This window comes from Pyricularia grisea, assembly GCF_004355905.1.
Source record: "Pyricularia grisea strain NI907 chromosome Unknown Pyricularia_grisea_NI907_Scaffold_8, whole genome shotgun sequence".
Classification (NCBI taxonomy): Eukaryota; Fungi; Ascomycota; class Sordariomycetes; order Magnaporthales; family Pyriculariaceae; genus Pyricularia; species Pyricularia grisea.
The window spans coordinates 1,186,311-1,208,985 of NW_022156721.1; the positions used below are offsets into that span (position 1 = coordinate 1,186,311).

Consider the following 22,675-nt stretch of genomic DNA (forward strand, 5'->3'; position numbering starts at 1 on the left):
TTAAACCGAAATTAATATCGCAAAAATAAAAAAAAAGCTGGGGATTATAAAAGCCGAAATATAACGTATAACGAATAATAAACCAAAATAAATAAAAAAGCTAAAAAAAATAGAAATAACAAATTAATATAAAAGCCGGTAATAAATAACGCGTAAAAAAATGGAATGCGTTAGTATATAAAAAAAAAACGTATATTTCCTTTATTATTCCACCTGCCTAAAAATTGTTTTTTTTATATTCGAATCTTATTATACAATTTTTGGATTTCGATATGCGAGTTTTTTAAAAGGTAATCGCGGTCTATTACCGGTCCGCGGGCCAATTTCGGGACCGGATTTTTTTCGGGACTGGTTTTTTTTTTGGGTTATCTTTAAATCGATTTAACTTTAATATTATGGTGCAAATCTTGCCCCGTTATATTTAATCTAATTATTACGTGTTAATTCGTTTTTTTATTTTATTTTTAAAATTTACCGTGGCTAGTTTTGGTTTTTTGTTTTAAAAATTCCAAAACCCGAATTATTTTAGGCTATTTTATTAAATAAACGTTTGTAAATTTTTAATTATATTAACAGGGCTATCGTTTTTACAATTAATATTTTATACGCGGGATTTATATTGGCGTAATTTTAGCTAGTTAAGGTCCAAATTTGGGCCATTTTCCCAAAACGGGCTGCTATTACTACGTTTAAAAAACTATTTAACGAATTTAAAATTAAACGTATATTACGTTTTTATCGTATCGGGAATATAAATTTATAAACCGTAAAACTTAAATCCGATATAATAAATATTCCAGTCCGAATTAAATGTTTTTTCGTATTGCGAAACCAAATTGGCCCGATTTAACCCGGTTAAAAAATTCCAAAAAAATTACATTTAACGTAATATAAACCAAAATATATTGTAATTTTATTAATACAAATATATTAAATAAAATTGGAATGGTATATAAAATTTTCCCCAATTTCGTCGCCGTATTTGGAAAGTTTTTTCGATTTAAAATCGCCGAATTTATACGTTAAATTAACGAAATACGTCGACGGCGAAAAGGTTATAAAATTCCCGTCGATGGATATCGTATTAAGGCAAACGGGTCCGGTGGGATAATAGACCGGATAAGCAACGTAAATAATATTTTACAATATTTTTTGATTGGGAAACCGAAATTTGGGGCCAGGTATTCGTTTATAAAAAAAAAATATAAACAAAATTATTAACCTTCCGTTAATAATGTAAAAAAGGGAAAAAATTATTCCCAATCCCAAAAAAATAAAAAAAACGATTATAAAAAAAAAACGCGAATAGTATTTCTCGCCTTTTGGTACAATTAGTAATAATTACTTCCGAACGAAAATACGCCGATAAAATAAACGAAAAACTACTAATAAAACCAATTTTTAAAAAAAAAAGGACGAATCGTATCCGATTCGATCCCGGTACGCAGATTAAAACGTTACCCAGGGAAATAAATATAAAATAGGAAACGATAAATACGTACGTAAAACGCGGAAATTATAATAAACAAAAATATAACGGTTATCGTTAATACGAATGGGAAAGGGCCTTTACAAAAAAAATTTCTTATAGGGAACGTATAAATAATAGATATAAATTTGTCGCGTATGGTTTTTTTCGGGAACGGAACCGGGATTAAAATAAAATCCGGCCGAGTACGGAACGGCGTTTAACCAATTTTAAAAATTATTATATTTTCGGAAAAACCGATGGTAAATATACGTTTCCGAAATACGAAATAAAAATGTTTGTTATAGGCCGGACCACCGATTATAGGATATAAATTATTGTAAAATATAAGGATTTTAGTAAATATATAAAAAGATAATTACAATTAAAATAATAAAATAAATATTATTATATATTATATATTAATATAGTTAAACCTTTTTTTTGGTCGGTTTATTGCATATATTCGAACGTAATTAAGTAATAAAATTAACCCATTCCATTAATATATTTTTACCAACGGGCCTTATATATTGTGGTTTAAAAAGTGGAAGATTCGCGGTACGCCGACCTTCCGTACAAAATAAAAATATCGGTATTAAAACCGGATAAACGCGAGCCGTAATAGGTGCTGCGAGCCCACTATAGCGAAAAACACGTTACCAAGCTATATATATTTAATGCCCGAATATAAACGCCGCTTTGGAATATCCCCTATACGGTAATAGCGGTTTATTCGTCCGGGTTAGCGATACAGTAAATATCGCTAATATTAAAAACGATGGAAAAAAACAGTTTTATAATAGGTTAAACGTTATATATTTTTTCCGATTTAATATTTGGTTCGGATTTTTTTTAGTATTACAATTTGTTTGGTTTTCGTTTATTTTTTTTGGCCAGTTTCGCTTTTCGGAATGGGTTTTAAATAAATACCCAGCCAAAATTGGGCAATTTAACAATTTATATAACGAAAATATTAAATACGCAACCATTTATATAAAACTTTTCGGTAACGATCTTATATTATTGGCAAATTTAAATTGGTAAAAATAACGTAAGGGGAAAATAAAAGTGGGGGATAGTAATCCGTTTAAATGCTATTATATTTGGTCGTATAAAAAACCAGTATATTAAAACCAATAATAGAAACGGCTATCCAGCTAAAACTAAATTAGTTTATATAATAATAATATTAATTATATTCCTATACTTTGCCATAATATTATTCCTATATTAAGGTATTAATTTTATTAACCCCATTTCTTTTATCCAAATTTTTTTCCTATTATTTTATTATTATATTCGAAACGTAATGGCATTTTGTTTTTTCCTAATAAAACTATATTGGTAATATTATTAGTAAAAAAGGGTAAAGGCTTCCTTTAAATTGGTAATTTCGCGATTGACTTTTTTGCGTTAAACTATAATTTCCGGATCTTTACAAATAATTTAATCGATTTATTTTTTAGTAAAAATAGCGACGAAACTGGAATTAAAAACCGTAAAAAATACCTTCCCAAAAATATTTAGGAGGTGGTATACGACCAGGCGAATTATATTTTCGATAAAACGTATTAAGGTAACCTTATAATAATTGTTAAATACGCCGTAAATTTTTGTAAATATTTGCCCAATTTTCTTTTGTTTTTAAATAAATATAGCCTGAAATTATACCTTATTAAAACGTATTTTTACATTTTCGGTCAAATTATTACCGTCCCCGTTAAACGTTTTTTGAACCCTGGCGCGAAAGCCAATATATAATTTAGGATTAATACGGTAAATAAAAATAATACATTCGCGTTTAATAAAAAAATTAATTATTTTTTCGGCCTTTTGGTAATATATTTCGATTTTTTTGGTTAAATAATCCTGCAATTTATTACGGATTGTCGTAAAACAAACCTCGATTATAACGGTTTCGATAAAACTTTGTACCGCAATAATATAAATTTTAATATATATTAAAACCAAAGTCCCCCAGTTTTTTAATTCCTTTTGGAAGATTTTAATAATTAAACGATTAAAGGTTTTAAAATCCGGTCTTTATTGGTCGGTACGAACCGTTTTAATATATTTTAACCTATTCGGGTTAATATTACCAAAATTAAACCTCGCGTTTATAATATTTTTATATTTCTTCGCCGAATTAAATAAATTTTTAATATACCGAAAATTCGTTTGTTTGTTTAAAAGTTAATTTATAATAGGAAAAATAGTACGTAAAATCGTCCCGGCCTAATAAATGGAATTAAAGGTTGGCCGATTATTTTTAAAGTTTTCGCTGCCGCCTAATAATTTGGAAGAAAGTTTTGGACTGGTTGCCGTATAATATAATTCCTTTTTAATTCGGAAAGCATTTTGGCTTTTATTATAATTAATTCGGCTTTTATAAAAAATAGCCTTAACGAATTGGTTATTTAATTTACCGAAATATTTTTTTAATTGGTTTTGAAGCTTTTTAAATTTTAATATATAATTATTTGCAATTTTTTGGAAAATTTCGGTAAAGGCGAAAAAATGTTAACGCCGCGACCGTAAATTACCCAAATTTATTCGAAAAAATTCGAAATTATAAAACTGGCGGGTAATTTTATTTTTTATATCGTACCAAAATAGGTTAATATAGTAAAAAAAAAGGTTAAATATTTTTATTTTCAATTTATATATTCCAATTTTATAAAACCGTTTTACCTCGGATTAGGGGGCCTGTAAAAAAAAACTATCTTTTAACGCCCGTTTTTGGGCGGCCGTTATATTATTATTCGGGCCGCGATTTTTTAACATATAATAACCCAGGTTTAAATCGTTTTCTATAATATAATAGCCAATGGTATTTTTTTACGTATCTTTTTCGATAATAAAATCGGGTTTAATAAAAATTCCTATTATTTTAACGCCCTTTTCGTCGGCCTTCTTCGTAAAATTAATAATTTTCTAGGTAACCAAAAGGAAATTCGTAAAAACGATAGTTAGGATATTAGGTAGAATTTTTAATATTTATTATAATTAAAAAAGTTGCTATTTTTTTTTATATTATCTTCGGATTTTCCATATAATTTGTAATTATATTACGACCAAAATAATATCGCTTACAATTATTATATTTTAATTATAAAAACAGTTAATTTTGGTCCAACCAATATATTAGGGCTAAAATAGTTTATTTTGCTACAAATATTTTTGTAAAAAAAAATCTGGTATATTAATTACTATTATATTTTCGTTCGGAAATTGTTAATTATACGTTTACGTTATTTACGTACGCAAAATTAATATTGTACCTACCTTTGGGCCGTATATTTTTAAATTTAACGTATGTTCGCTAAATATAAAACGTAAATCTGCCTGGCCAATTCCGAAAACCTTATTGGCATTTTCAAAAATTTCGGCCATTTTTTCGCTGTCGAAATCCGCGTTTATTAAACGAGCAAACTTTTTTAAACTGGTTACCTCGTTAGGGAACGTATTCGTATTAGCAATTGCAATAATTTTAACGCTTTTTACATCTTATTTACAATAAATTATTTTGGTAGAATAACGATTAAAAAATATAATATTGCGAGGTAAAATAATACCGGTAAAGCCCTTAACGATTAAATTTTTCCCAAAACTTTGCCCGCTAATAATAACGATTTATAAGCAGGTAATTAATAATAATAATAATAAAACGTTATCGAAATTAAACAAATTAACAAAAAAATAAAAAAAAACAATAAATGTGGAATATAATACCTAAAAAAAAAATATCTAAATTCCAATTAATTTTCGGACCTGGTAATTTAATTTTGGGTTATAATAGGAAAGATTGTTAATTTTTATAGCGTCCGCGTCGGCTTTATTATATATTTCGTTTTTTATAATTTTACTATCGAAATTTGGAATATAATAGTTTTAAACATAATTTGGAATAAATTTATTTTCCGTTTTCGGTATGTACATTTATTTTTTACAATATAGGGATTAGTTAAAATTATTTAAATATACGTAATAAAATAAAAAAAAGTCCAGATTTGGTTTTATAATAGTTACAAATATCCAAATTTTAATTTTAATCAAACACCTGTCGAAATACCTAAATGTAATTGTAAATACCCCATTTGGTTATTTAACCGAAAATCCACCGCAATAATGCGAATAGGTTAATAAATTATTTATCCCAATTTGCAAAAGAACGTTTCCTATCGACGTAAGCAACTTTTATTAATAATATAGGTATTATATTTATAACGGTATTATATATTATACCCCAAAATAAGATATAGGCGGCGTTAAATAGGCGATATACAATTTGTAACGAAATGTATAAAACGCGGTATAACGTTATTACGAAAAATTACCGCCTTTTCGCGATTTCCAAACGCGTTCCACCTATTACGGTTAACGACTATGACCATTCGAATTACGTAATCTATTGTATCGATAATTTTCCCCTATTTCAAATGGGTTTTTAATTATTTTTAACGATTATATTTCGATTTTTGGGAAAAAATATCCAAATAAATTTTACAGGCGTAAATTTTCAGCCATAATTTTGCCAAATATACGCGTTAAATAATTTTCGTTATACGATTGGACCAATAATTGCCTATTTATATAATTATAACCTTATTAACCTTTTATTATAAAATATTATTAATTTGCGGAATATAATATTAGAATTTACGTAAATTATTTTATTATTTTTTATAACGTTACGCGCGTTAAAGGAATTTCGAAAATTTCCAAACGTTTAAAGAATTTTTCCTTTTATAGGAATAATAAAACCGGTAAATAAAACGTATACGATAATCGATTTAACCCGACGTCCGTAATATTCGAAACCAGTTTTTCGGTAACTAATACGCCCCAACGTTTGTTATTTATCCCCGAACGACCCCCGAACCAGGCCTAATTAAAATTATTTCTTTTAATATTACCTATTTTGACAACGCTAGCAATTACGAATTTAATAATTCCCGTATATTCCCCCGTATTTAAAAAAAAATTAACAATTACCATTATATTATCGCCGTTATCGCCGGCCGACCGTAATGGCTTTTATATTGCGATTATATGTACGTTACGTATCGAATTCGACGCCGTTAATCTTCTTTATAACGAAATCTTCGAACGATAATACGGACGAAAAAACGGCGACAATAACATATATACGATAGGCCGCATCGGTAACTATACCGTTATTTTTTTTTTACTTCCAAAAATAGGGATAAAAATTGCGGCGGCAGGCGTAAAAAACTTACAATTAAACTATATTAATATTAAACTCGTTTTTTTTATTAGGGTCTGCGGAGTTTTGCCACAAATCTCTAGGCGGAACGCCTTTTTAAATAATATAATTATTAGTACAAGTATTATTAATTACGACTTTAATAGGTAATATCCGGACAAATTTGTGGTTAAATTTACAAAAAATATATTGGGGTAACCTAATAATAATATCCGCGGATTGTTTATATGTTTAGAAGGCGAATATGAATTTAGTCGTTTGCAAATAATTGCAATAGCGAAATTGGCGTTTTTACAAATAAAAACCATCGAAAAAAAACGCCGAACGAAATATACGATTCCTCCCGACAATACCGATAAAATATTTCTACCAAATTATAAGTATATACATTACGAAAACGATTGCTATAATTATTACGCGGAGCCTTTGCGTTTTTATAAAACGGTTTTTAAGTTATTTTATAACGATTTCGGCTGTAAATCGTCTATAAATGTTTGGAAATAAAACCGGTAATAAAAACGCCCAGCAAAATTTATCCCGCAGGTCTTTATAGGATTTATTGCCTGCGGTAATACCGTTATAAAATCGGGAAAGTATCGCAACGCCGTTATTAAAAAATACAAAATAATCGCCTTTAAAATGGAAAAGGCCGGGATTTAAAACGAAATTCCTTATATTATCGTTAAAGGTATTTGTAATTATATAAATAATTATAAAAATAAACAGTAGTAAAATTTTACGGCGGTAACGGTAATTTTTGTAACCGTGGCAATCTTTGCGAAATACGAGGTATTAAAGGCTATTATTTATAGGGTTATAACGATCTTTACGCAAAATACGCTTTCATTTCCTCCTATTGGCGAAAAGACCCGCAACCCCGTTTTATATAATTATTACCATTCGGGACCTGGACCAAATTTTTAAAGTAGTAATTTTTATAGGTATGGAAATATATTTAATTTTAAAGGTTAGTAATTTTGTATTTAACCTTTATTTTAATTTAAATTATTTATCGTTTGTTTATATTTAACCGTAAAATAAATTATTTTGGGAAAGAAAAATATAAAAATAAACGGCCCATTATTAATATATTCCATTTACTTTCCGCAATATAGCGATTTGCGTTAAAAATTTTATTAAAATAACGAAAAATACCGCCGAAATTATATTTTATAATCCCGTTCGGCCGCGATACCGATTTTATTAACCGTAAAATATTGCTAAACCAAATATATTAGGTATTATCGAAACCAAATTCCCGTATTACGTTTGTAAGGTTTGGTAAGGTAAGTAAATTGCAATTCGCTATCGAATATTGCTATCGAACAAATAACGTAACGATATAAAAAAAGCTTATATAGGTATTTTAAATCCATATAAAAATACGAACGCGTATTAACGAAGATTTAAGGTTTATCGCTAATATTGTTAAAATTCCGGGACGAAGCTAACCTAATATAAATATCCCGCTGTTTTTGGAATAATAGCTCCGCAATACGGAAAACGGGCGTTGGTTTTTAATTTTGGATAACGTAAATAACGGCGACGTATTTTTTAATGCCGACCATATATTTAAAAATACCACTAATACGACCGTAACGGCTAATAATAAAAGAAAATCCCTATCGTTTTATTTGCCGTAATATTCGCACGGATCGATTTTAATAATATCGCGAAAAAAAAAATTGCCGAAAAGCTAACGGGTAACCATAAAAACATTATCGAAATCCACCCGAAAAAAAAAAATACGCAATTAAATTGTTATAAAAAAAAGCCGGTTACCAATTTAACGTGGAAAACGTTGCAAAATTAATGGAAATTTTTAAATATATATTTTTAACGATTATTTAAATTGGGGCGTATATTCGGTAACGGGCGTTACGAACCTTTATTAGCAAATATTTAAAAAATTTCGAAAAAAGCGACCGATATAAATTAAACATTTTAAATTGGGACGAAAATAAAAATTTAAAACGAAACCGCGAAATATCGAATTCGGTAATTATAACCTGGCAAATTTTATTCGAAATTATTCGCTGAAAACGGTAATTAACAGTTAATTTATTTTCCCTAATAAACTTTTTCGACCACGAAAAAATTCCAAAATCGCTGGTACGGCCACGTAACGATAATTGTAGCCAAAATAATAACGGAAACAATTACGATAACGATAGCAATTTATTATATATTAATAATAAATTTAACAATTTGTTTAAACAAAATTTTAAAGGTAATTTGGAAATGTTCCGGGATTATAACCTCGTTTTTTTAAACAATATAGGAAATATATTTAGGATGAATAATTTTATATAATTAGCGATAAAAAAATAATTGGATACCGACGAAAAATTAGAAATATTTAAGGTTTAATACATTAATCGGATAACGGGCGATTTTTTTATTGGTTATTATAATAATTGGCCGATATATTAAACTTTATTTGCTTATATCGAAAAAATAATAAACTAGCGCCCCTAAAATAACCAACTATTATAAAAATGGGCAACGTTATTATATAATAATAGCTGGTATATAAAAAAATAAAGAAAATATAGTTTGGCGGTAATAATAGTAAAAAGATTACGGGAAATTAGGCAAACAAAATTGGGCAATTCGCACGAGCTAACCTTAAATAGTATATTAATAGCTGGTCTAATTTTATTTAACCAAAAAAAATACAAAAATGCTGAAAAATTATTTGAAGAAATTACGGAAATTCGCAAAAAAAAACTGGGGTTTAATTATCCCTTTACGTTTAGCAATATAACCAATTTAACGTTAACGTATCGGAATTAAAACCGATAAAAAAAAGCCGAATAATTGGACGTAAAAATTATAAAAATAAATAAAACAAAACTGGGGTTTAATTATTTTTTTACGTTTAATAATATAGCCAATTTGGCGTTCATATATTGGAACCAGGGCCGATAAAAAAAAACCGAATAGCTGGACGTGGAAATTATAAAAATTCGCAAAAAAAAGCTGGGGCTTAATTATTTTTCCACGTTTACCAGTATGGCTAACCTAACGTTAATATATTGGAACTAGGGCCGATAAAAAAAAGCCGAACAGCTGTTTATAGAAATTATAGAAATTCGCAAAAAAAAATTGGGATTTAATTATCCCGATACGTTAACCAGTATAGCTAACCTAACGTTAACGTATTGGAACCAGGGCCGATGGAAAAAAGCCGAATAGCTGTTTATAGAAATTATAAAAATTCGCAAAAAAAAACTGGGGTTTAATTATTCCGATACGTTTACTAATATAATTAACCTAGCGTTAATATATCGGAATTAAGGCCGATAAAAAAAAGCCGAACAGCTATTTGTGGAAATTATGGAAATTCGCAAAAAGAAATTGGGGTTGAATTATCCCGATACGTTTATAAATATGGCTAACCTAACGTTAATATATCGGAACCAGGGCCGATAAAAAAAACCGAATAATTAATTTTTATTGGAAATGGATAATTTTTAATTTGCGTCAAATTCTAAATATTAAATATAATAGTTTAAACTTAATTTTTTATTATATTTTATCTGCGATGCGATATTTATTTTATTAATTATAAAGGTTATTTAAATAAATTTCAACCTTTTTAACCTAAAATAGGCTAAAATAGTTTTAGGTTTTCCCCATATTTTGGAAATGTTTTATCAAATATTTTTACTAATATTTAAAGCCAAATTAAATTAAATATAGTTTTAAGTTTTACCGGTGCTATTCGTCCCCCTAAATTGTATATATTTTCGTAAAAATACCCGCGTTTATATATATTTGTATATCGTTTAATTAATCAGTTAAATTAAATTACAAACCTGGTTAATATTACGGCTAAATATACATTGGAAAATCTTGTTATATTAGGCGTTACGAATAAAAATTTTAAACCGACGAATAAATAAATTTTAATTAACGACGTACCGGAAAAAGGCGTTTAAATCTGGGGTTGGCGTACCTTCTTTATATTAACCCAAATTTAACGTAGCGGTACCGTTAAAAACGTGATTAACGGGCTAAATCGGTAGTTCCAAAACTAAATTTGGGGGCCTAATCCCTATAATTGCTAATCCAAATTTTTACCACCCCGTTAAATAGGAGGTCGCTTAACCAAAACCAATACGTATATAGTAAATTTTATAATATAAACCGCGCGGTACGGGGCAAGTTTACAAAATTAATATATGTTGTCGAAAGGAAAATAATTATATTCCAAATTGTATAATATAATAATAAATTCGCCGCTAATCGACATTTTTTACGGATATTATATTTAAATATTGGAACGCCCAGATGGTTTTACTAAAATTCGGGAAATAAAAATTTGGAAGTTAAAAAGGGCGAAATTGGGCCCGATACCGATTTGGTTTTTGGTTGCGCCTATTCCGGGTGCGTAAAATTTAAAAGGCCTAAAATTAGGAGCTGGTAATTGCGTTACGGATTTAGGTAATCCTTAACCTTCGTTTAATTATGCCGATATCGGTTTAAAATTATAATATGGCTATACGGGAAATTCGAAAATAATTTTTTTAACGATTTTCCTATTATTAAATTTGTTCGCATTTAAAATAAGCCAAAATAAAATATTTAATTGCCAGGGTAAACTTTAGTTTAACTAATCGTTTTTAACCGTGGTATAATTTTACAATTAATTTCCCCCAATAAAAAAATATTTACAATAAAAGCTATATAATGGTTAATATAAAAACACCTATTTTATTATAAAAAAACACCAGTTCCAAATTTACTTATTTTCGGACCAAGCCCTTTTTTAATACCTAAATATATCGGCCGTGGACCAGTTTCCTATTTTCCGCCCGGCGACCTAAACCGACGCAAATTATAAAAAAACATATTTCCATTTTAATATAAAAATAATAATAATAATCCAATAGCCAAATTATAACCGTTCGTTATTTCCAAATTCCAGCAAATATATTTACTATTTTTTTTACGGTTTTTTAATATATTTATTACGTTAGGATAAAAAAGTACAGTTTAAACCGGATTGGCGATCGCTGCAATTTAAAGTATAAATATGGACCTGCTAGTCGATACGCGCAAAAAATGTACGAGGTCGCATGTAACCACGGAAAACCAAAATATATCCAATAGCTGTTCGGGCTATCTAAAAACCCCATTTAATAATATTACGATAAAGTCGAATATCGATTTACAAAATTAAAAGCCTTAAACTAAAAGGATAAAGATTATTATTGGAATTCGCAGTTTTTACCCCAATTAAATATAAAACAGTTTTAATTTTTCGAACCGGTTTTTAAAATATTTGGGTTTTATAGTTTAATACGATCGGTTTACGGCTTTGGGAATAAAAAGCTTAAATCTTGGTTGTAAAAGTAATAAATTATTAATTTTTGTTTTTTGGGTTGGTATATAAATTAATCCACGTTCCAATTTGGGATTAATTTCCACTGTAAATATATAAAAATTATATAACCTTAATAAACGTTATTATAATAAAATAACCAATATATAATACCGTAATACCTATATTTTATTTTGCAAACGGGTTACCTATATCGCTTCCATTATTTATATTTATCGTACCATATTTCCTCCCATTATCCCATTTTCCCAATACGAAAAAAATAATACTAAACGTACAATTTATTTTAAGCTGTTTTTACGGTAATAACGCGTTTCCGTTATATAATAAACAAATTTCCGCCTTTTGGTAATTATATTTTGGGGGTTGCAATATTTATTTTAGATTGTTTAACTTATTTATATATTGCGTTTAATTTTTCTTTTAATATAGCAATTTCGACGTCCTTATTTTTAATTTTTTAATAATATTATTTTTTAATCGCGGCGTTTTCGTTTTCGTTTTTTTTAAATTTAAACCCGAATACCGCCTTTAATATTTCGTTCGTCGAAATATAATCCCGTAATTAAATATTAGTATCCGAAATAACGGAAAATTTCGATTCGAATTTTTGGTTTTAATCCTATAGTATTTTATAGCTTTCGAAAAGGTTATTGTAATTTTAAAATATTTTGTTACATTTCCGGCGGGAGGTTTCGATTAAATGGATTACATTTTACAAATAACAGTTAATTGCTTTATACGTATTTTAATCGAATTAGCGACGAAAATAAAAAATTATTAATATACGTACCGTTTATCCGTTGGCCTTTAGCCTGGGCTTTTGCGAGCCGGCTATAAAGACATTTGGTATATTATATTTTATCCGGATTGGTAATATTACGTACGGCGGGCTTTTAAATTTTGGGTTTATATTTTATTTGTTCGTTGGAACGTTAAATATAGGTATTTAATAATTAACCAAAAGTTTCGGTTAAAAAAAACTAATTTTGTAAAAAAACTCGATTTTAATAAATTAACTATATAATAAAAGTTCGGGTTAAGCTATACCGGGAGGGTTAAATATATTTTTTATCGTTATTTGGCTTTTAATTTTTTCGATATTTTAATATTAATTTTATTTTCGTTTGCTTCCCAAAAATTATCCGGTATATGGGCCAATTTTTGGGTTCCGTTACCTGGTTTTGTTTTTTGTTTTTCCGTCCCTATTTCCGATTGCAAAAACTTCCTTTTATTTTATTTAATTTTTTTTTTACTTGTGGTAAATATATTTTTCCGCCAGTAATTTAATTTTAAATTTTTATTTTATTTTGCTAAAATGGATTTGTATTTTTTATAAATAAGAATTCTCCCAAATTCCGCGGTTTTATATTATAAATCGACAGTTCGTTATTTTAATAATTTATTTACAAATTCCTTTTTTTTATGCAAAATATTTTTAATTGTTTATTGGTTAATCGTTAATTATTTGAAAAAAAAAAAAAAAAGAAACCAACCATTTCCAAAAATGTTTATTAACCCGGCTTTAACGTTTGGCCTTATGCCCGGATCCTAAGGTTTGGGATTTTAGGAAATTGTTCCAATTGCGTTATTTTTTTAAATAAATCCAGCGCGGATTCCCGTAAATAATCCGAGGTCCTTTTTCGAATAAATATTTTCCGTTAGTTTCGACCTGGTTTTTGCACCTTTTATATTTTTTACACCTTTTTTTTATATAATATATTAAATATATTTTCGATATCGTTTGGTTTATAAATTTTCAATTTTACTGAAATTTTCTAAAAACGGAATATTAAGTTTATCCATATACCGGTCGGCGAGTAAAATAAACCTTTTCCGTGATTTTTCCGTCGCAATTGTATTTTTCCGATTCGAAAACGATAAATTCGTCCTTATTTGGGTATTTTATATAAAAAACCAATTTAACCCCGGACAATTTTCCGTATTTGTAATATTTGTTTAGCAATCTTTTAAAGTTTCGATTAATTTTTTTTTAATATCGCTATTTACCTTATTTTCGAAAATTTATTATACATTTCCGAAAAGATTAAAAATTCGAATATAAATATAAAATAAAAGGGATATTTTAAAAATTGCGATAAAATAAACCTTAAATATAAAATTTGTCCAAATCCGGGCTGGTAAATTAAATATTAACGGTATAACGTTAAAATTTTAATCCTATGTATAGGAGGGAAATGGCCCCATATTTAAATGGGGACCCAAGTTTAAAACTTGGGTACCTTACCGGTACAAATTATTGGTAAGGCCAGGTTAAAAATACCGACAAATACGACGTAACCCGTTACGGTTATTAAAATATAGTAGAAATTAGGTTTACAAATTAGGGATAAAATTTAAATATATAACGTAATAAATTTTAATTATATATTAATATTAGCCTTACCGGTTATAATTTTGTTCGGTTAATTTCGTTTCGACATTTGGTTAGAGAATATAAATTAACAGCTCCTAAAAAGGTCCAAAATTGTAAAAAAAAAAAAAAAAAAAACTAATAAAAGTCGATAGGTTCGGAAATATAAAAAAAAGATAAAGGATTAAAACTAATATAAAACCGCCTTATAAATTTATAATCTATTTATATAACTTTTTTAACGCTTTTATTTGTATTTCTACCTACGTTACCCATTTTTCCAAATTACCGATCTTATTGTTTATTTCCTTTTAAAACTTTTTTAAATAAATTTCTTTCCTATATAATTATGTTAATAATATATTATATATTATTTATTAACAAAATTACAAATATTTATTCGCTATTCAATACCTTTAACTATTTTATATATTCCTATAACCGTCGAAAAAATAATTGCTTATAATATTATTTATCGTATTATTTATAACGTTATTTACAATATTGCTGTATAATTTATTTTACAATTTGTACTAGGTTTTTTGTATTTTTAGCGGCCGTATTATTTTTTGCCGTCGTATACGGATTATTTTCCGACGAAGGATAATTTAATGCCGGCTGCGAAATTTTGCTATAGCCAAAAAATTTTATTTAAAAACCGTCGTTAAAAGTAAAATTAGGAAATTCGACGTTTAAATATACCTGGGTTAACGGCAAAATTTAAAAATCCGACAAATTTGTAAAATTTTCCAAATCGAAATTGTAAAATTAAATTTTAAAATTAAATTATAACCAATCGAAGGATATATTATCGGATTAATTTTGGTTATTAATAATTTACGAAAAAATGGCACGAAAATCTTTATATTAGTTTATTTTTAGGCGATTATTTATCTAAAAATTAATTTACAAACCGTCGGGAAAATAAATGTAAATTTAATTAAACCGCGCGTTAAATTTAAATTCGTTAACGTTTTTAACCGCTACCCACGCCCCGTTTATAAATATAAACCCTATATTAACCCCACTTTTATTAATAATATGGCTTTATTGGTATAATTTCCTATTATATACCGAACAGGAAAAAACGCCACCGTATTGTAACGAATAAGGAATAATTAACGGTTTTATCGTTATTAATAGCCCGAATTTAAATTTAATTTCCCGTTTGGACCTTTTTTGGCCCGGATGGCGTTTTTTTAATGCCTTAAAACGATAGCAGGTTTTTTTCCGTAATAACCCGTTTTTTAATATACTATTAGATTACCAATTAAAATTTTTTAACAATTTTCTGGGTTTAACCTATAAATTTTATAATATAATACCATTATTTTGAATAAATTATTATTTTGCGTTCCAATTCGGCATTTTCCAAATGGATTGCGCGAAACGTATATATTTCGTTCATTTTTTCGTAATCTTTTACCCGCTGGATTAAAACTTTTATCGAATAATTTCCTATATTTTATAGCGGATATAATTTTTATTATAAGATTTTTTACCAATTAATAAAAATTGGGGCGGAATAATTACGGCGTTAAGGTTTTATAAAAATAAAATGGATAAAAATATGGAATTTCAATTAAATTTAGGATTATAGGTTATATTTATTCGGGTTTATTATATACGGGTTTCGAATTTTTTTTTTATTATTTTCCCTCCTTTTATATATTTATATATTTTAAACAATAAAATTTACGGAAAAATAATCCCAAATTATACCAAAATATTAACCTTATTATATAAACACGCAAAATTTAACTTTAGGCTTTTAAAATTAAACGCCCATTATTACGTTATAACCTTAAACCGACGATTATATTGCTTAAATATTTTGTCCAACCTTTTATCGCCAATTTATTCCCTTAACCAAATATCCCCGCGATAAGGCCGGCCTGGCCCATGGTTTTTTTTCGATTGGAATATACCCCGAATATTATCCGTAAAATCACGGTATTACGTTTTTTTTTTGCGTTATTTTAATACATTTTAAATTTGGCTAACGTTTGGTTTAACGGTATATTACAATTTTCTTACAATTTCGATATACGATTACCGCCCTAAACGATAAACGTATGTATTCGCCCGCGCGCCGGGTAGTTTTAAATAGAAACCAGGGTATTATATAGGTTAAAAAATATTGGTTTGTATTTGGAAATAACCCAATACGAAACGGAATTAAAATAAAAATTGGCCATTTCGCGAAAAGTAACGGTCTGCGTCCAATATACCAATAGGTTTTCCTGTAATACCGTCGACGAAATTTCGGCAAACATTTTTAAATTTACGGCCAAAGTATCCGATACCGGTAATAACCTTAATTTAATAAGCGACTCTTTATTTTATAAAAAATTATCGGTAACCAATTCGATTAATTTTGGGCCCAAATATCGGCGTAAAAATTTGGTAATTTTTTTCGCCGATAGTAGGTTGGTAATATTAAAAAAGCATACCGGGTTTTTTTAATGGGGTTTAAAATAAAACCGGACAAAAACCGTAATTACGCGGGGTAAATTACGGGCGTTTGCAAACGCTTTTTTTACAACGTACAATTAAAATTATATTTTATCGATAGGAATAAAATATTATATTACCGACGGTAGTTCGTTAATTAAACGTAACCGTATACGGGTAACGACGCCTATTATAACCGCCGCCCCGCCACGTATAATATATAGTAAATCGGGTTGGTTTTATTAATTTATTTCGACGATAAACCCGTCCTACAAAGCGATCCGTTTACCAATTACGGATTGGTATTTTAAACCGTAGGGCCGGTTTAAAACGATATTCCAACCGGCTGTTAGAAAATGGTTACCAGTACCGATTCCGAAATAGTTTCCGTAAGGTAAAATTTTGCGGTTAATAGTAAAAATATTAATAACCTGCCCCAAAATATATCCGGGTTTTAAAACCAGCGTATTATCTTTTTTTATTTATTATTTATATATTTTGTCCAAATTTAATATTATCCCTAGGTACGAACTTTTATTGGAATATCCGTAATTTCCGCTTTTAATCGAAACCGCGATTTTTTTATATAGGTTGAAATCTTTAAAAAATATTAAAATTTGCGAAATTTTATATTCGTTTTTTGGCGAAATTATAAATTTCGGGACGATAGTTTTACGGTTATATATTACCGTTTCGGCGGATGTTAAACGCCTATCCGTTTCGCAAAATTCGATTCCTTTTATTTCGAAATTCCCAAAAAAAAGTTTTATATTTTCCGTAACGGTATTATTATATAAAATGGAATATAACGACCGGTTAATAAAATAATCCAAATTGGAAATTCCGAATTGGAACCGAAGTACGCGTCCAAACTAATTGTCGATTTAACGACGTATATTTGTTTTAGGTAAAAATGGGGCGGTATCCGAATTATCGCCAAAGTTAAAGGCGATCGCGCGTTTATAAAATTGGAAAATGTTTATAATAAAAACAAAGGTAAAAAAAAGCGATAAAAAAGAGGAAAATGGAGGAACGCTATTTGAAACAAATTATCTTTAAACCGTTGTTTTTTTACAAATACGAAATATAGTAATTTAGTAATTTAATAAACAATTTATAAATTTGCACGATATTTAATATTACCAATTTTGGTATATCCGATATGTAATTGTAATTTTCTAATATTACCAAAATTTTTAGTATATTTTACAAAAAATTAACAAACGTAATTATTCCCAATCCTTATTCGGATTCCATAACCAAATATTTATTACGTCGTTATATTTAAATATTACCCTACCGACCGCCTTATTACCAACGTGCTTTAACCTAAAACGTAATATATAAAAAAGGGCCTAAAAACGGGCCAGATTTGCAGCCAGTCCACGGATTTGGACCTGTAAAGCAATTTTTAATGTTGCCCAAAAGTTAATTTATCCCATAATATCCCAAAATTTAGCCCTAAAATTAATGGATTCGGCCCCGTTTTACCCTGTAATTGGACCAAACCAGCAATTAGTATTCCAGCGGTTTTAACCCTTAACGCTTAAAGTTGTTTTTTTTTCCTTTATATTTTCCATTATATTTTGAAAAAAAAAAAAAAAATTTATTAAAAGGTTTGGAGGAAAATAATAGGGTTATGGTATATTTAAACAGATTTTACGTATATTGGTATAAGTATTAATTTTAACCGTGGTAAAATTTCCTTTGCGACGGGCAATTAACGATTGCCAATATAACCAAAAATAAATAATAAATTAATATGCCAGGTATTAATAAACGCCAAATAATCCAATCCAAAATTTAATTTTTTTTTTTCCTTTTGGCCTTTTTCACATTTTTAACCAAAATTAATAAAAGATTGCCGGCGTTTTTTTATAAATCGGGAAAATATCCTACAAATTTCCGTAGGACGTTTTTATATTTTTGCCTTAATAATCCGTTTTCGCGTAATAAACTATTTTACGCCTTAAATTGTTTAAAATCGTTTAACAGATTTTTTCCGCGTTTTTCGAACGTTTTTAAACGTTCTTTTAAGCTTTTGTTTTTTTTTTATAATAAACGGGAATTTTGTATATATTATTCGGTTATAACCTGGCAATTTAACAATTGCTATTCCGTTTTCTTGTTTATTTCCGTATCGGTATTGGGGCTGTAAACGTTTTCCGGGAATTTGCAAACCTATTGCCTAAATTTTTTATTTTTTTTTTAAATCGTTGTAAATTCGAATTCTAAAATCTCCTATTTAGTGAATAGTTTTCCCTGTTTTTCGAAAATTTTGCCAAATTTAGATTTTATCGTATCCTATTGTTTTTTTAAATTTCGTATTTTTTTACGTAACGAGGTATATTTAATTTATAATTGTTAAATTATTTGCTTTTTTTGCGCGTTTTTTTAACGGCTTAAATTGGCTTTTTGGATAATTTGCCAAAGCTGGTAATCGAGGTTATTAAAAATAATTGGCTGTGCTAATTGGTACGAGATTGGTACCGCCAATCCGCCATTTTAAAATTCTTTCGTTATTGCAAATAAGGGAAAAATAACCGATTTTTACATTTTCGATATGGAATAAAAATAAAATAAAAAAAAAATTAACCGTAAAAGGGGAATAACGTAAATAAAACTTTGGGTAATCGGCGATCGGTTTTATTTAAATACGTTAGGTCGATATTTTATATAATTATAATAAATATTGGCAAAATCGTTTTATTCGCAAACGTTACAATTATTCTAAAACCTAGCGTATAGTTTTAATAAAATTGGGTTTACGGCCCGATTTAAAATTTTGGTATTTCTCCTGGAAATATTGGTTAAAACCCCCAAAACCTAACGTATTTCTTTTCCCGCAAACCTATTTTTTATTCGGTTATTAGAATTTACAATAAAACCTAGTAAACGTAGGACCAAAACCTAGTTATAAACGCTTTTATTTAATAAATCCGCGTCGAACCTATTAGTTAACGGTATAAAAAAAAATGTATAATTTAATTTTTTAATATATTTTAATTACGGTAAAAATTCGCAAATTCGGTAATATTTTCGGCAATTTTAAAAATATTTAATATTCCTTTTCGTATAAGTTGGGGATTAAATCGAACGGGTTTAGAAATTATACGCCGTATAAAGTTATAACGTTAAATAATACGCCAAATAACCCGTATCGGATAAATTGTTTAAGCGTTATATTGGTTATTAAAAATCTTCGTTTAATTCGCCCAACCGCCCGGCCGGCCCCGCAAATTTTACGTCCCCTATTTGTAACGAAGTTTATAAACAATGTAATAAAAAAAGGGCAAAATTGCGGATATAATAAATAATTTAAATCGTTACGTTTTCTATTATATTTTAACGAATGGTTATCGTTTTACAAACCCTAATTTGGCGCTTTAAAATATTGGATCGTACCGAAAACGTTACGTTTCGACGATACGTAAACCGAAACTTTCGGTTATAACGTTTTATCGCCGTTAAAATAATAATATATAACGGTCGTTAATTTTTTAAAATATATACCCGCCAATATATATCCGTTAATAGTAATATTTGGAATTCGGTATATATATAACGCGATAAATCCAAATTTTAATTACGTCGCAATTGTTTTTTAGCATTTGCGCCCCGTTTCGTACAATTATTTGGATCGTTTTAGTAAAGTAATAAATTCGATACGGTATCGATTTTTTTACCAAATTCCGAAAATTTATTTCGTATCCAAATTATATTATTAACGTTCCCCGCCCCATATTTTATTTCGACCGATTCCGACCGTTTAAAATACCCTATTTAATTTTGGAAATTACTAAAAAGCGTATTAATTCGTATTTAACCAACAATTATAAAAATACGATCCGAAATTTTGGATTAAATAACCAATATTTTTTACTTATTTATTCCGGTAAATTGCGGCGCGGGCGAAAGATTTATCCGCCTATATGTATAATGAAGGAAATTTACCAAAAATATCCTTAGTTTTAAACCGCTAAATCTCTACCGAAATTTTACCGCTAATTAATTAACAGGCATTTTTGCAAAATTGCTTACCGGGGGGGGGGGCCTAATTAATAGGTAAATTGTAAAAAAAAAAAAAAAAAAAAAAATATTTAATAATAATAAATAATAAAACCCGTACGTACGTAATGGTAATAATCCGGCAAATAGCTGTTTTTACCCAATAGTATACCCCGAATTAAATATCGAAATCTATTATTCCAATATATAAACGTATTTTTTATTTTATTTTTCTGGGTCGTTGAAAAAATATTGTAAAGGTTATTATAATATAGGTTTTCGAATTCGGGTGGAAAATTTAAACGTTGGATTTATACCGTAATATATAATTTTATTAATTGCCTTTTTATAATAAGGAATTAAGTATTGGGCTTTTTTGGAAAATTAATAGACCAAAATAATAGGGGGGTAATTACGAGCAATATCGTATTACAAATATTGCGTTAATAATATAAATACCAGCCTTTTTTTCCCGCCCCTATTCCAATCTTCCATTTATTTTACCTTTTACAATTTCGTTTCTAACGGTTAGTATAAATATTTGAAAAAAACCTATAAAACATATAATAATTCGTTTTCCCCTATTTTACGCGTTTTACGTAAAGGAAAATAGCGAACAGGTTTATTAACTACGGGCCGAAAAAAACATTGGGTAAATCGAACGAATGCGATAATAATTCCAAAAACAATTAAATAATCGAATAGTATTTTTTTACCACTATTTAAAATATAACCGACGTAGCAATTAACAATTTACCATTTTTATATTTTAATTATACCGGGACCTAAAAATTAAATTCGTAAAAATAAATCGGCAATTATTTATTGTAAAATAAAAAGCGGAAATTTACATCTAATTCGAACGTATTCTGTAGAATTTAAGCCTATAACCTATTATTAACCTAATTACGGATAATACCGATTTTAAATATTTTATTTATTGAACCTTTTTTCGGAATGCCGATTATTCCGTTATCGTATACGGATATATAAATTTGTATATTTTGGAATAGGTTAAACCACCCGTAAAATACTGTATAAAACCCGCTAACAATTCGTTTTATAGCCTATTTATCCCGAATACCGCTTACGTTATCGGAACGAAATCCCTACGGTAATATACCTGCTAAAATATAAAAATTACCCGGAAACGGATAATATAATAAATATTAAAGTTTTTCGCAATACGAATTGCGGAATTTGTCTAAAATAAAAAACCCAAATATTAGTGACAAAATACGGTACGTATTAAATTATTTTTTCGTATTTAACCCCGGTTAATAATAAAAAAGACATATAATATATTCCGCGTATATCGAAAAATGGTTTTTAAACGAATTAAAATACCCGTTTTACCGCTAACCTTACGAATACCTAATTAGGTTACGCGAAAAACGTTTGGTGGGTAAATTAACTTTAGAACGGCGGTAAAAAATAAAATTTCGGCCGATTTATTATTGCGGTTAATTATAAATTTATTATGGCGGGCCTAACGTATATATTGGGCGGATATTACGGTTGGTATTTCCTTTATTTTTAAAGGTTAACCGGCTATACGTATAATCGTCGGTCGTCGTAATTTAAAAAAAAAAAAAGAAAAAAAAAAGCTTTATAATATTTTATGTTTAAATAGCAAATAATAAAATCCAAAATTGGGTTAATATTAAAAAAAATTTCGAATAATATAGAAATAGGCGAATAAAAATTAAATTAGAGAAAAATAGTGGAATAAAGCTATAAAAACTGCGGTATTATCGTTTAATACCAATATAGGCCGAAAATCTAATTTTC

The 22,675-nt window shown here is 28.1% G+C and overlaps 1 protein-coding gene across 1 annotated transcript; it reads right to left on the minus strand.

The window, feature by feature from the left end:
- Positions 1-13,745: 13,745 nt before the first annotated feature.
- On the minus strand, positions 13,746-14,041 carry PgNI_12092 (uncharacterized protein; the record flags this gene model as incomplete). Its single annotated transcript, XM_031132047.1, has 2 exons — positions 13,746-13,826; positions 13,880-14,041. Coding segments are annotated over 2 exons (243 nt in total), but the record flags the coding sequence as incomplete, so codon positions are not given.
- Positions 14,042-22,675: the final 8,634 nt, after the last annotated feature.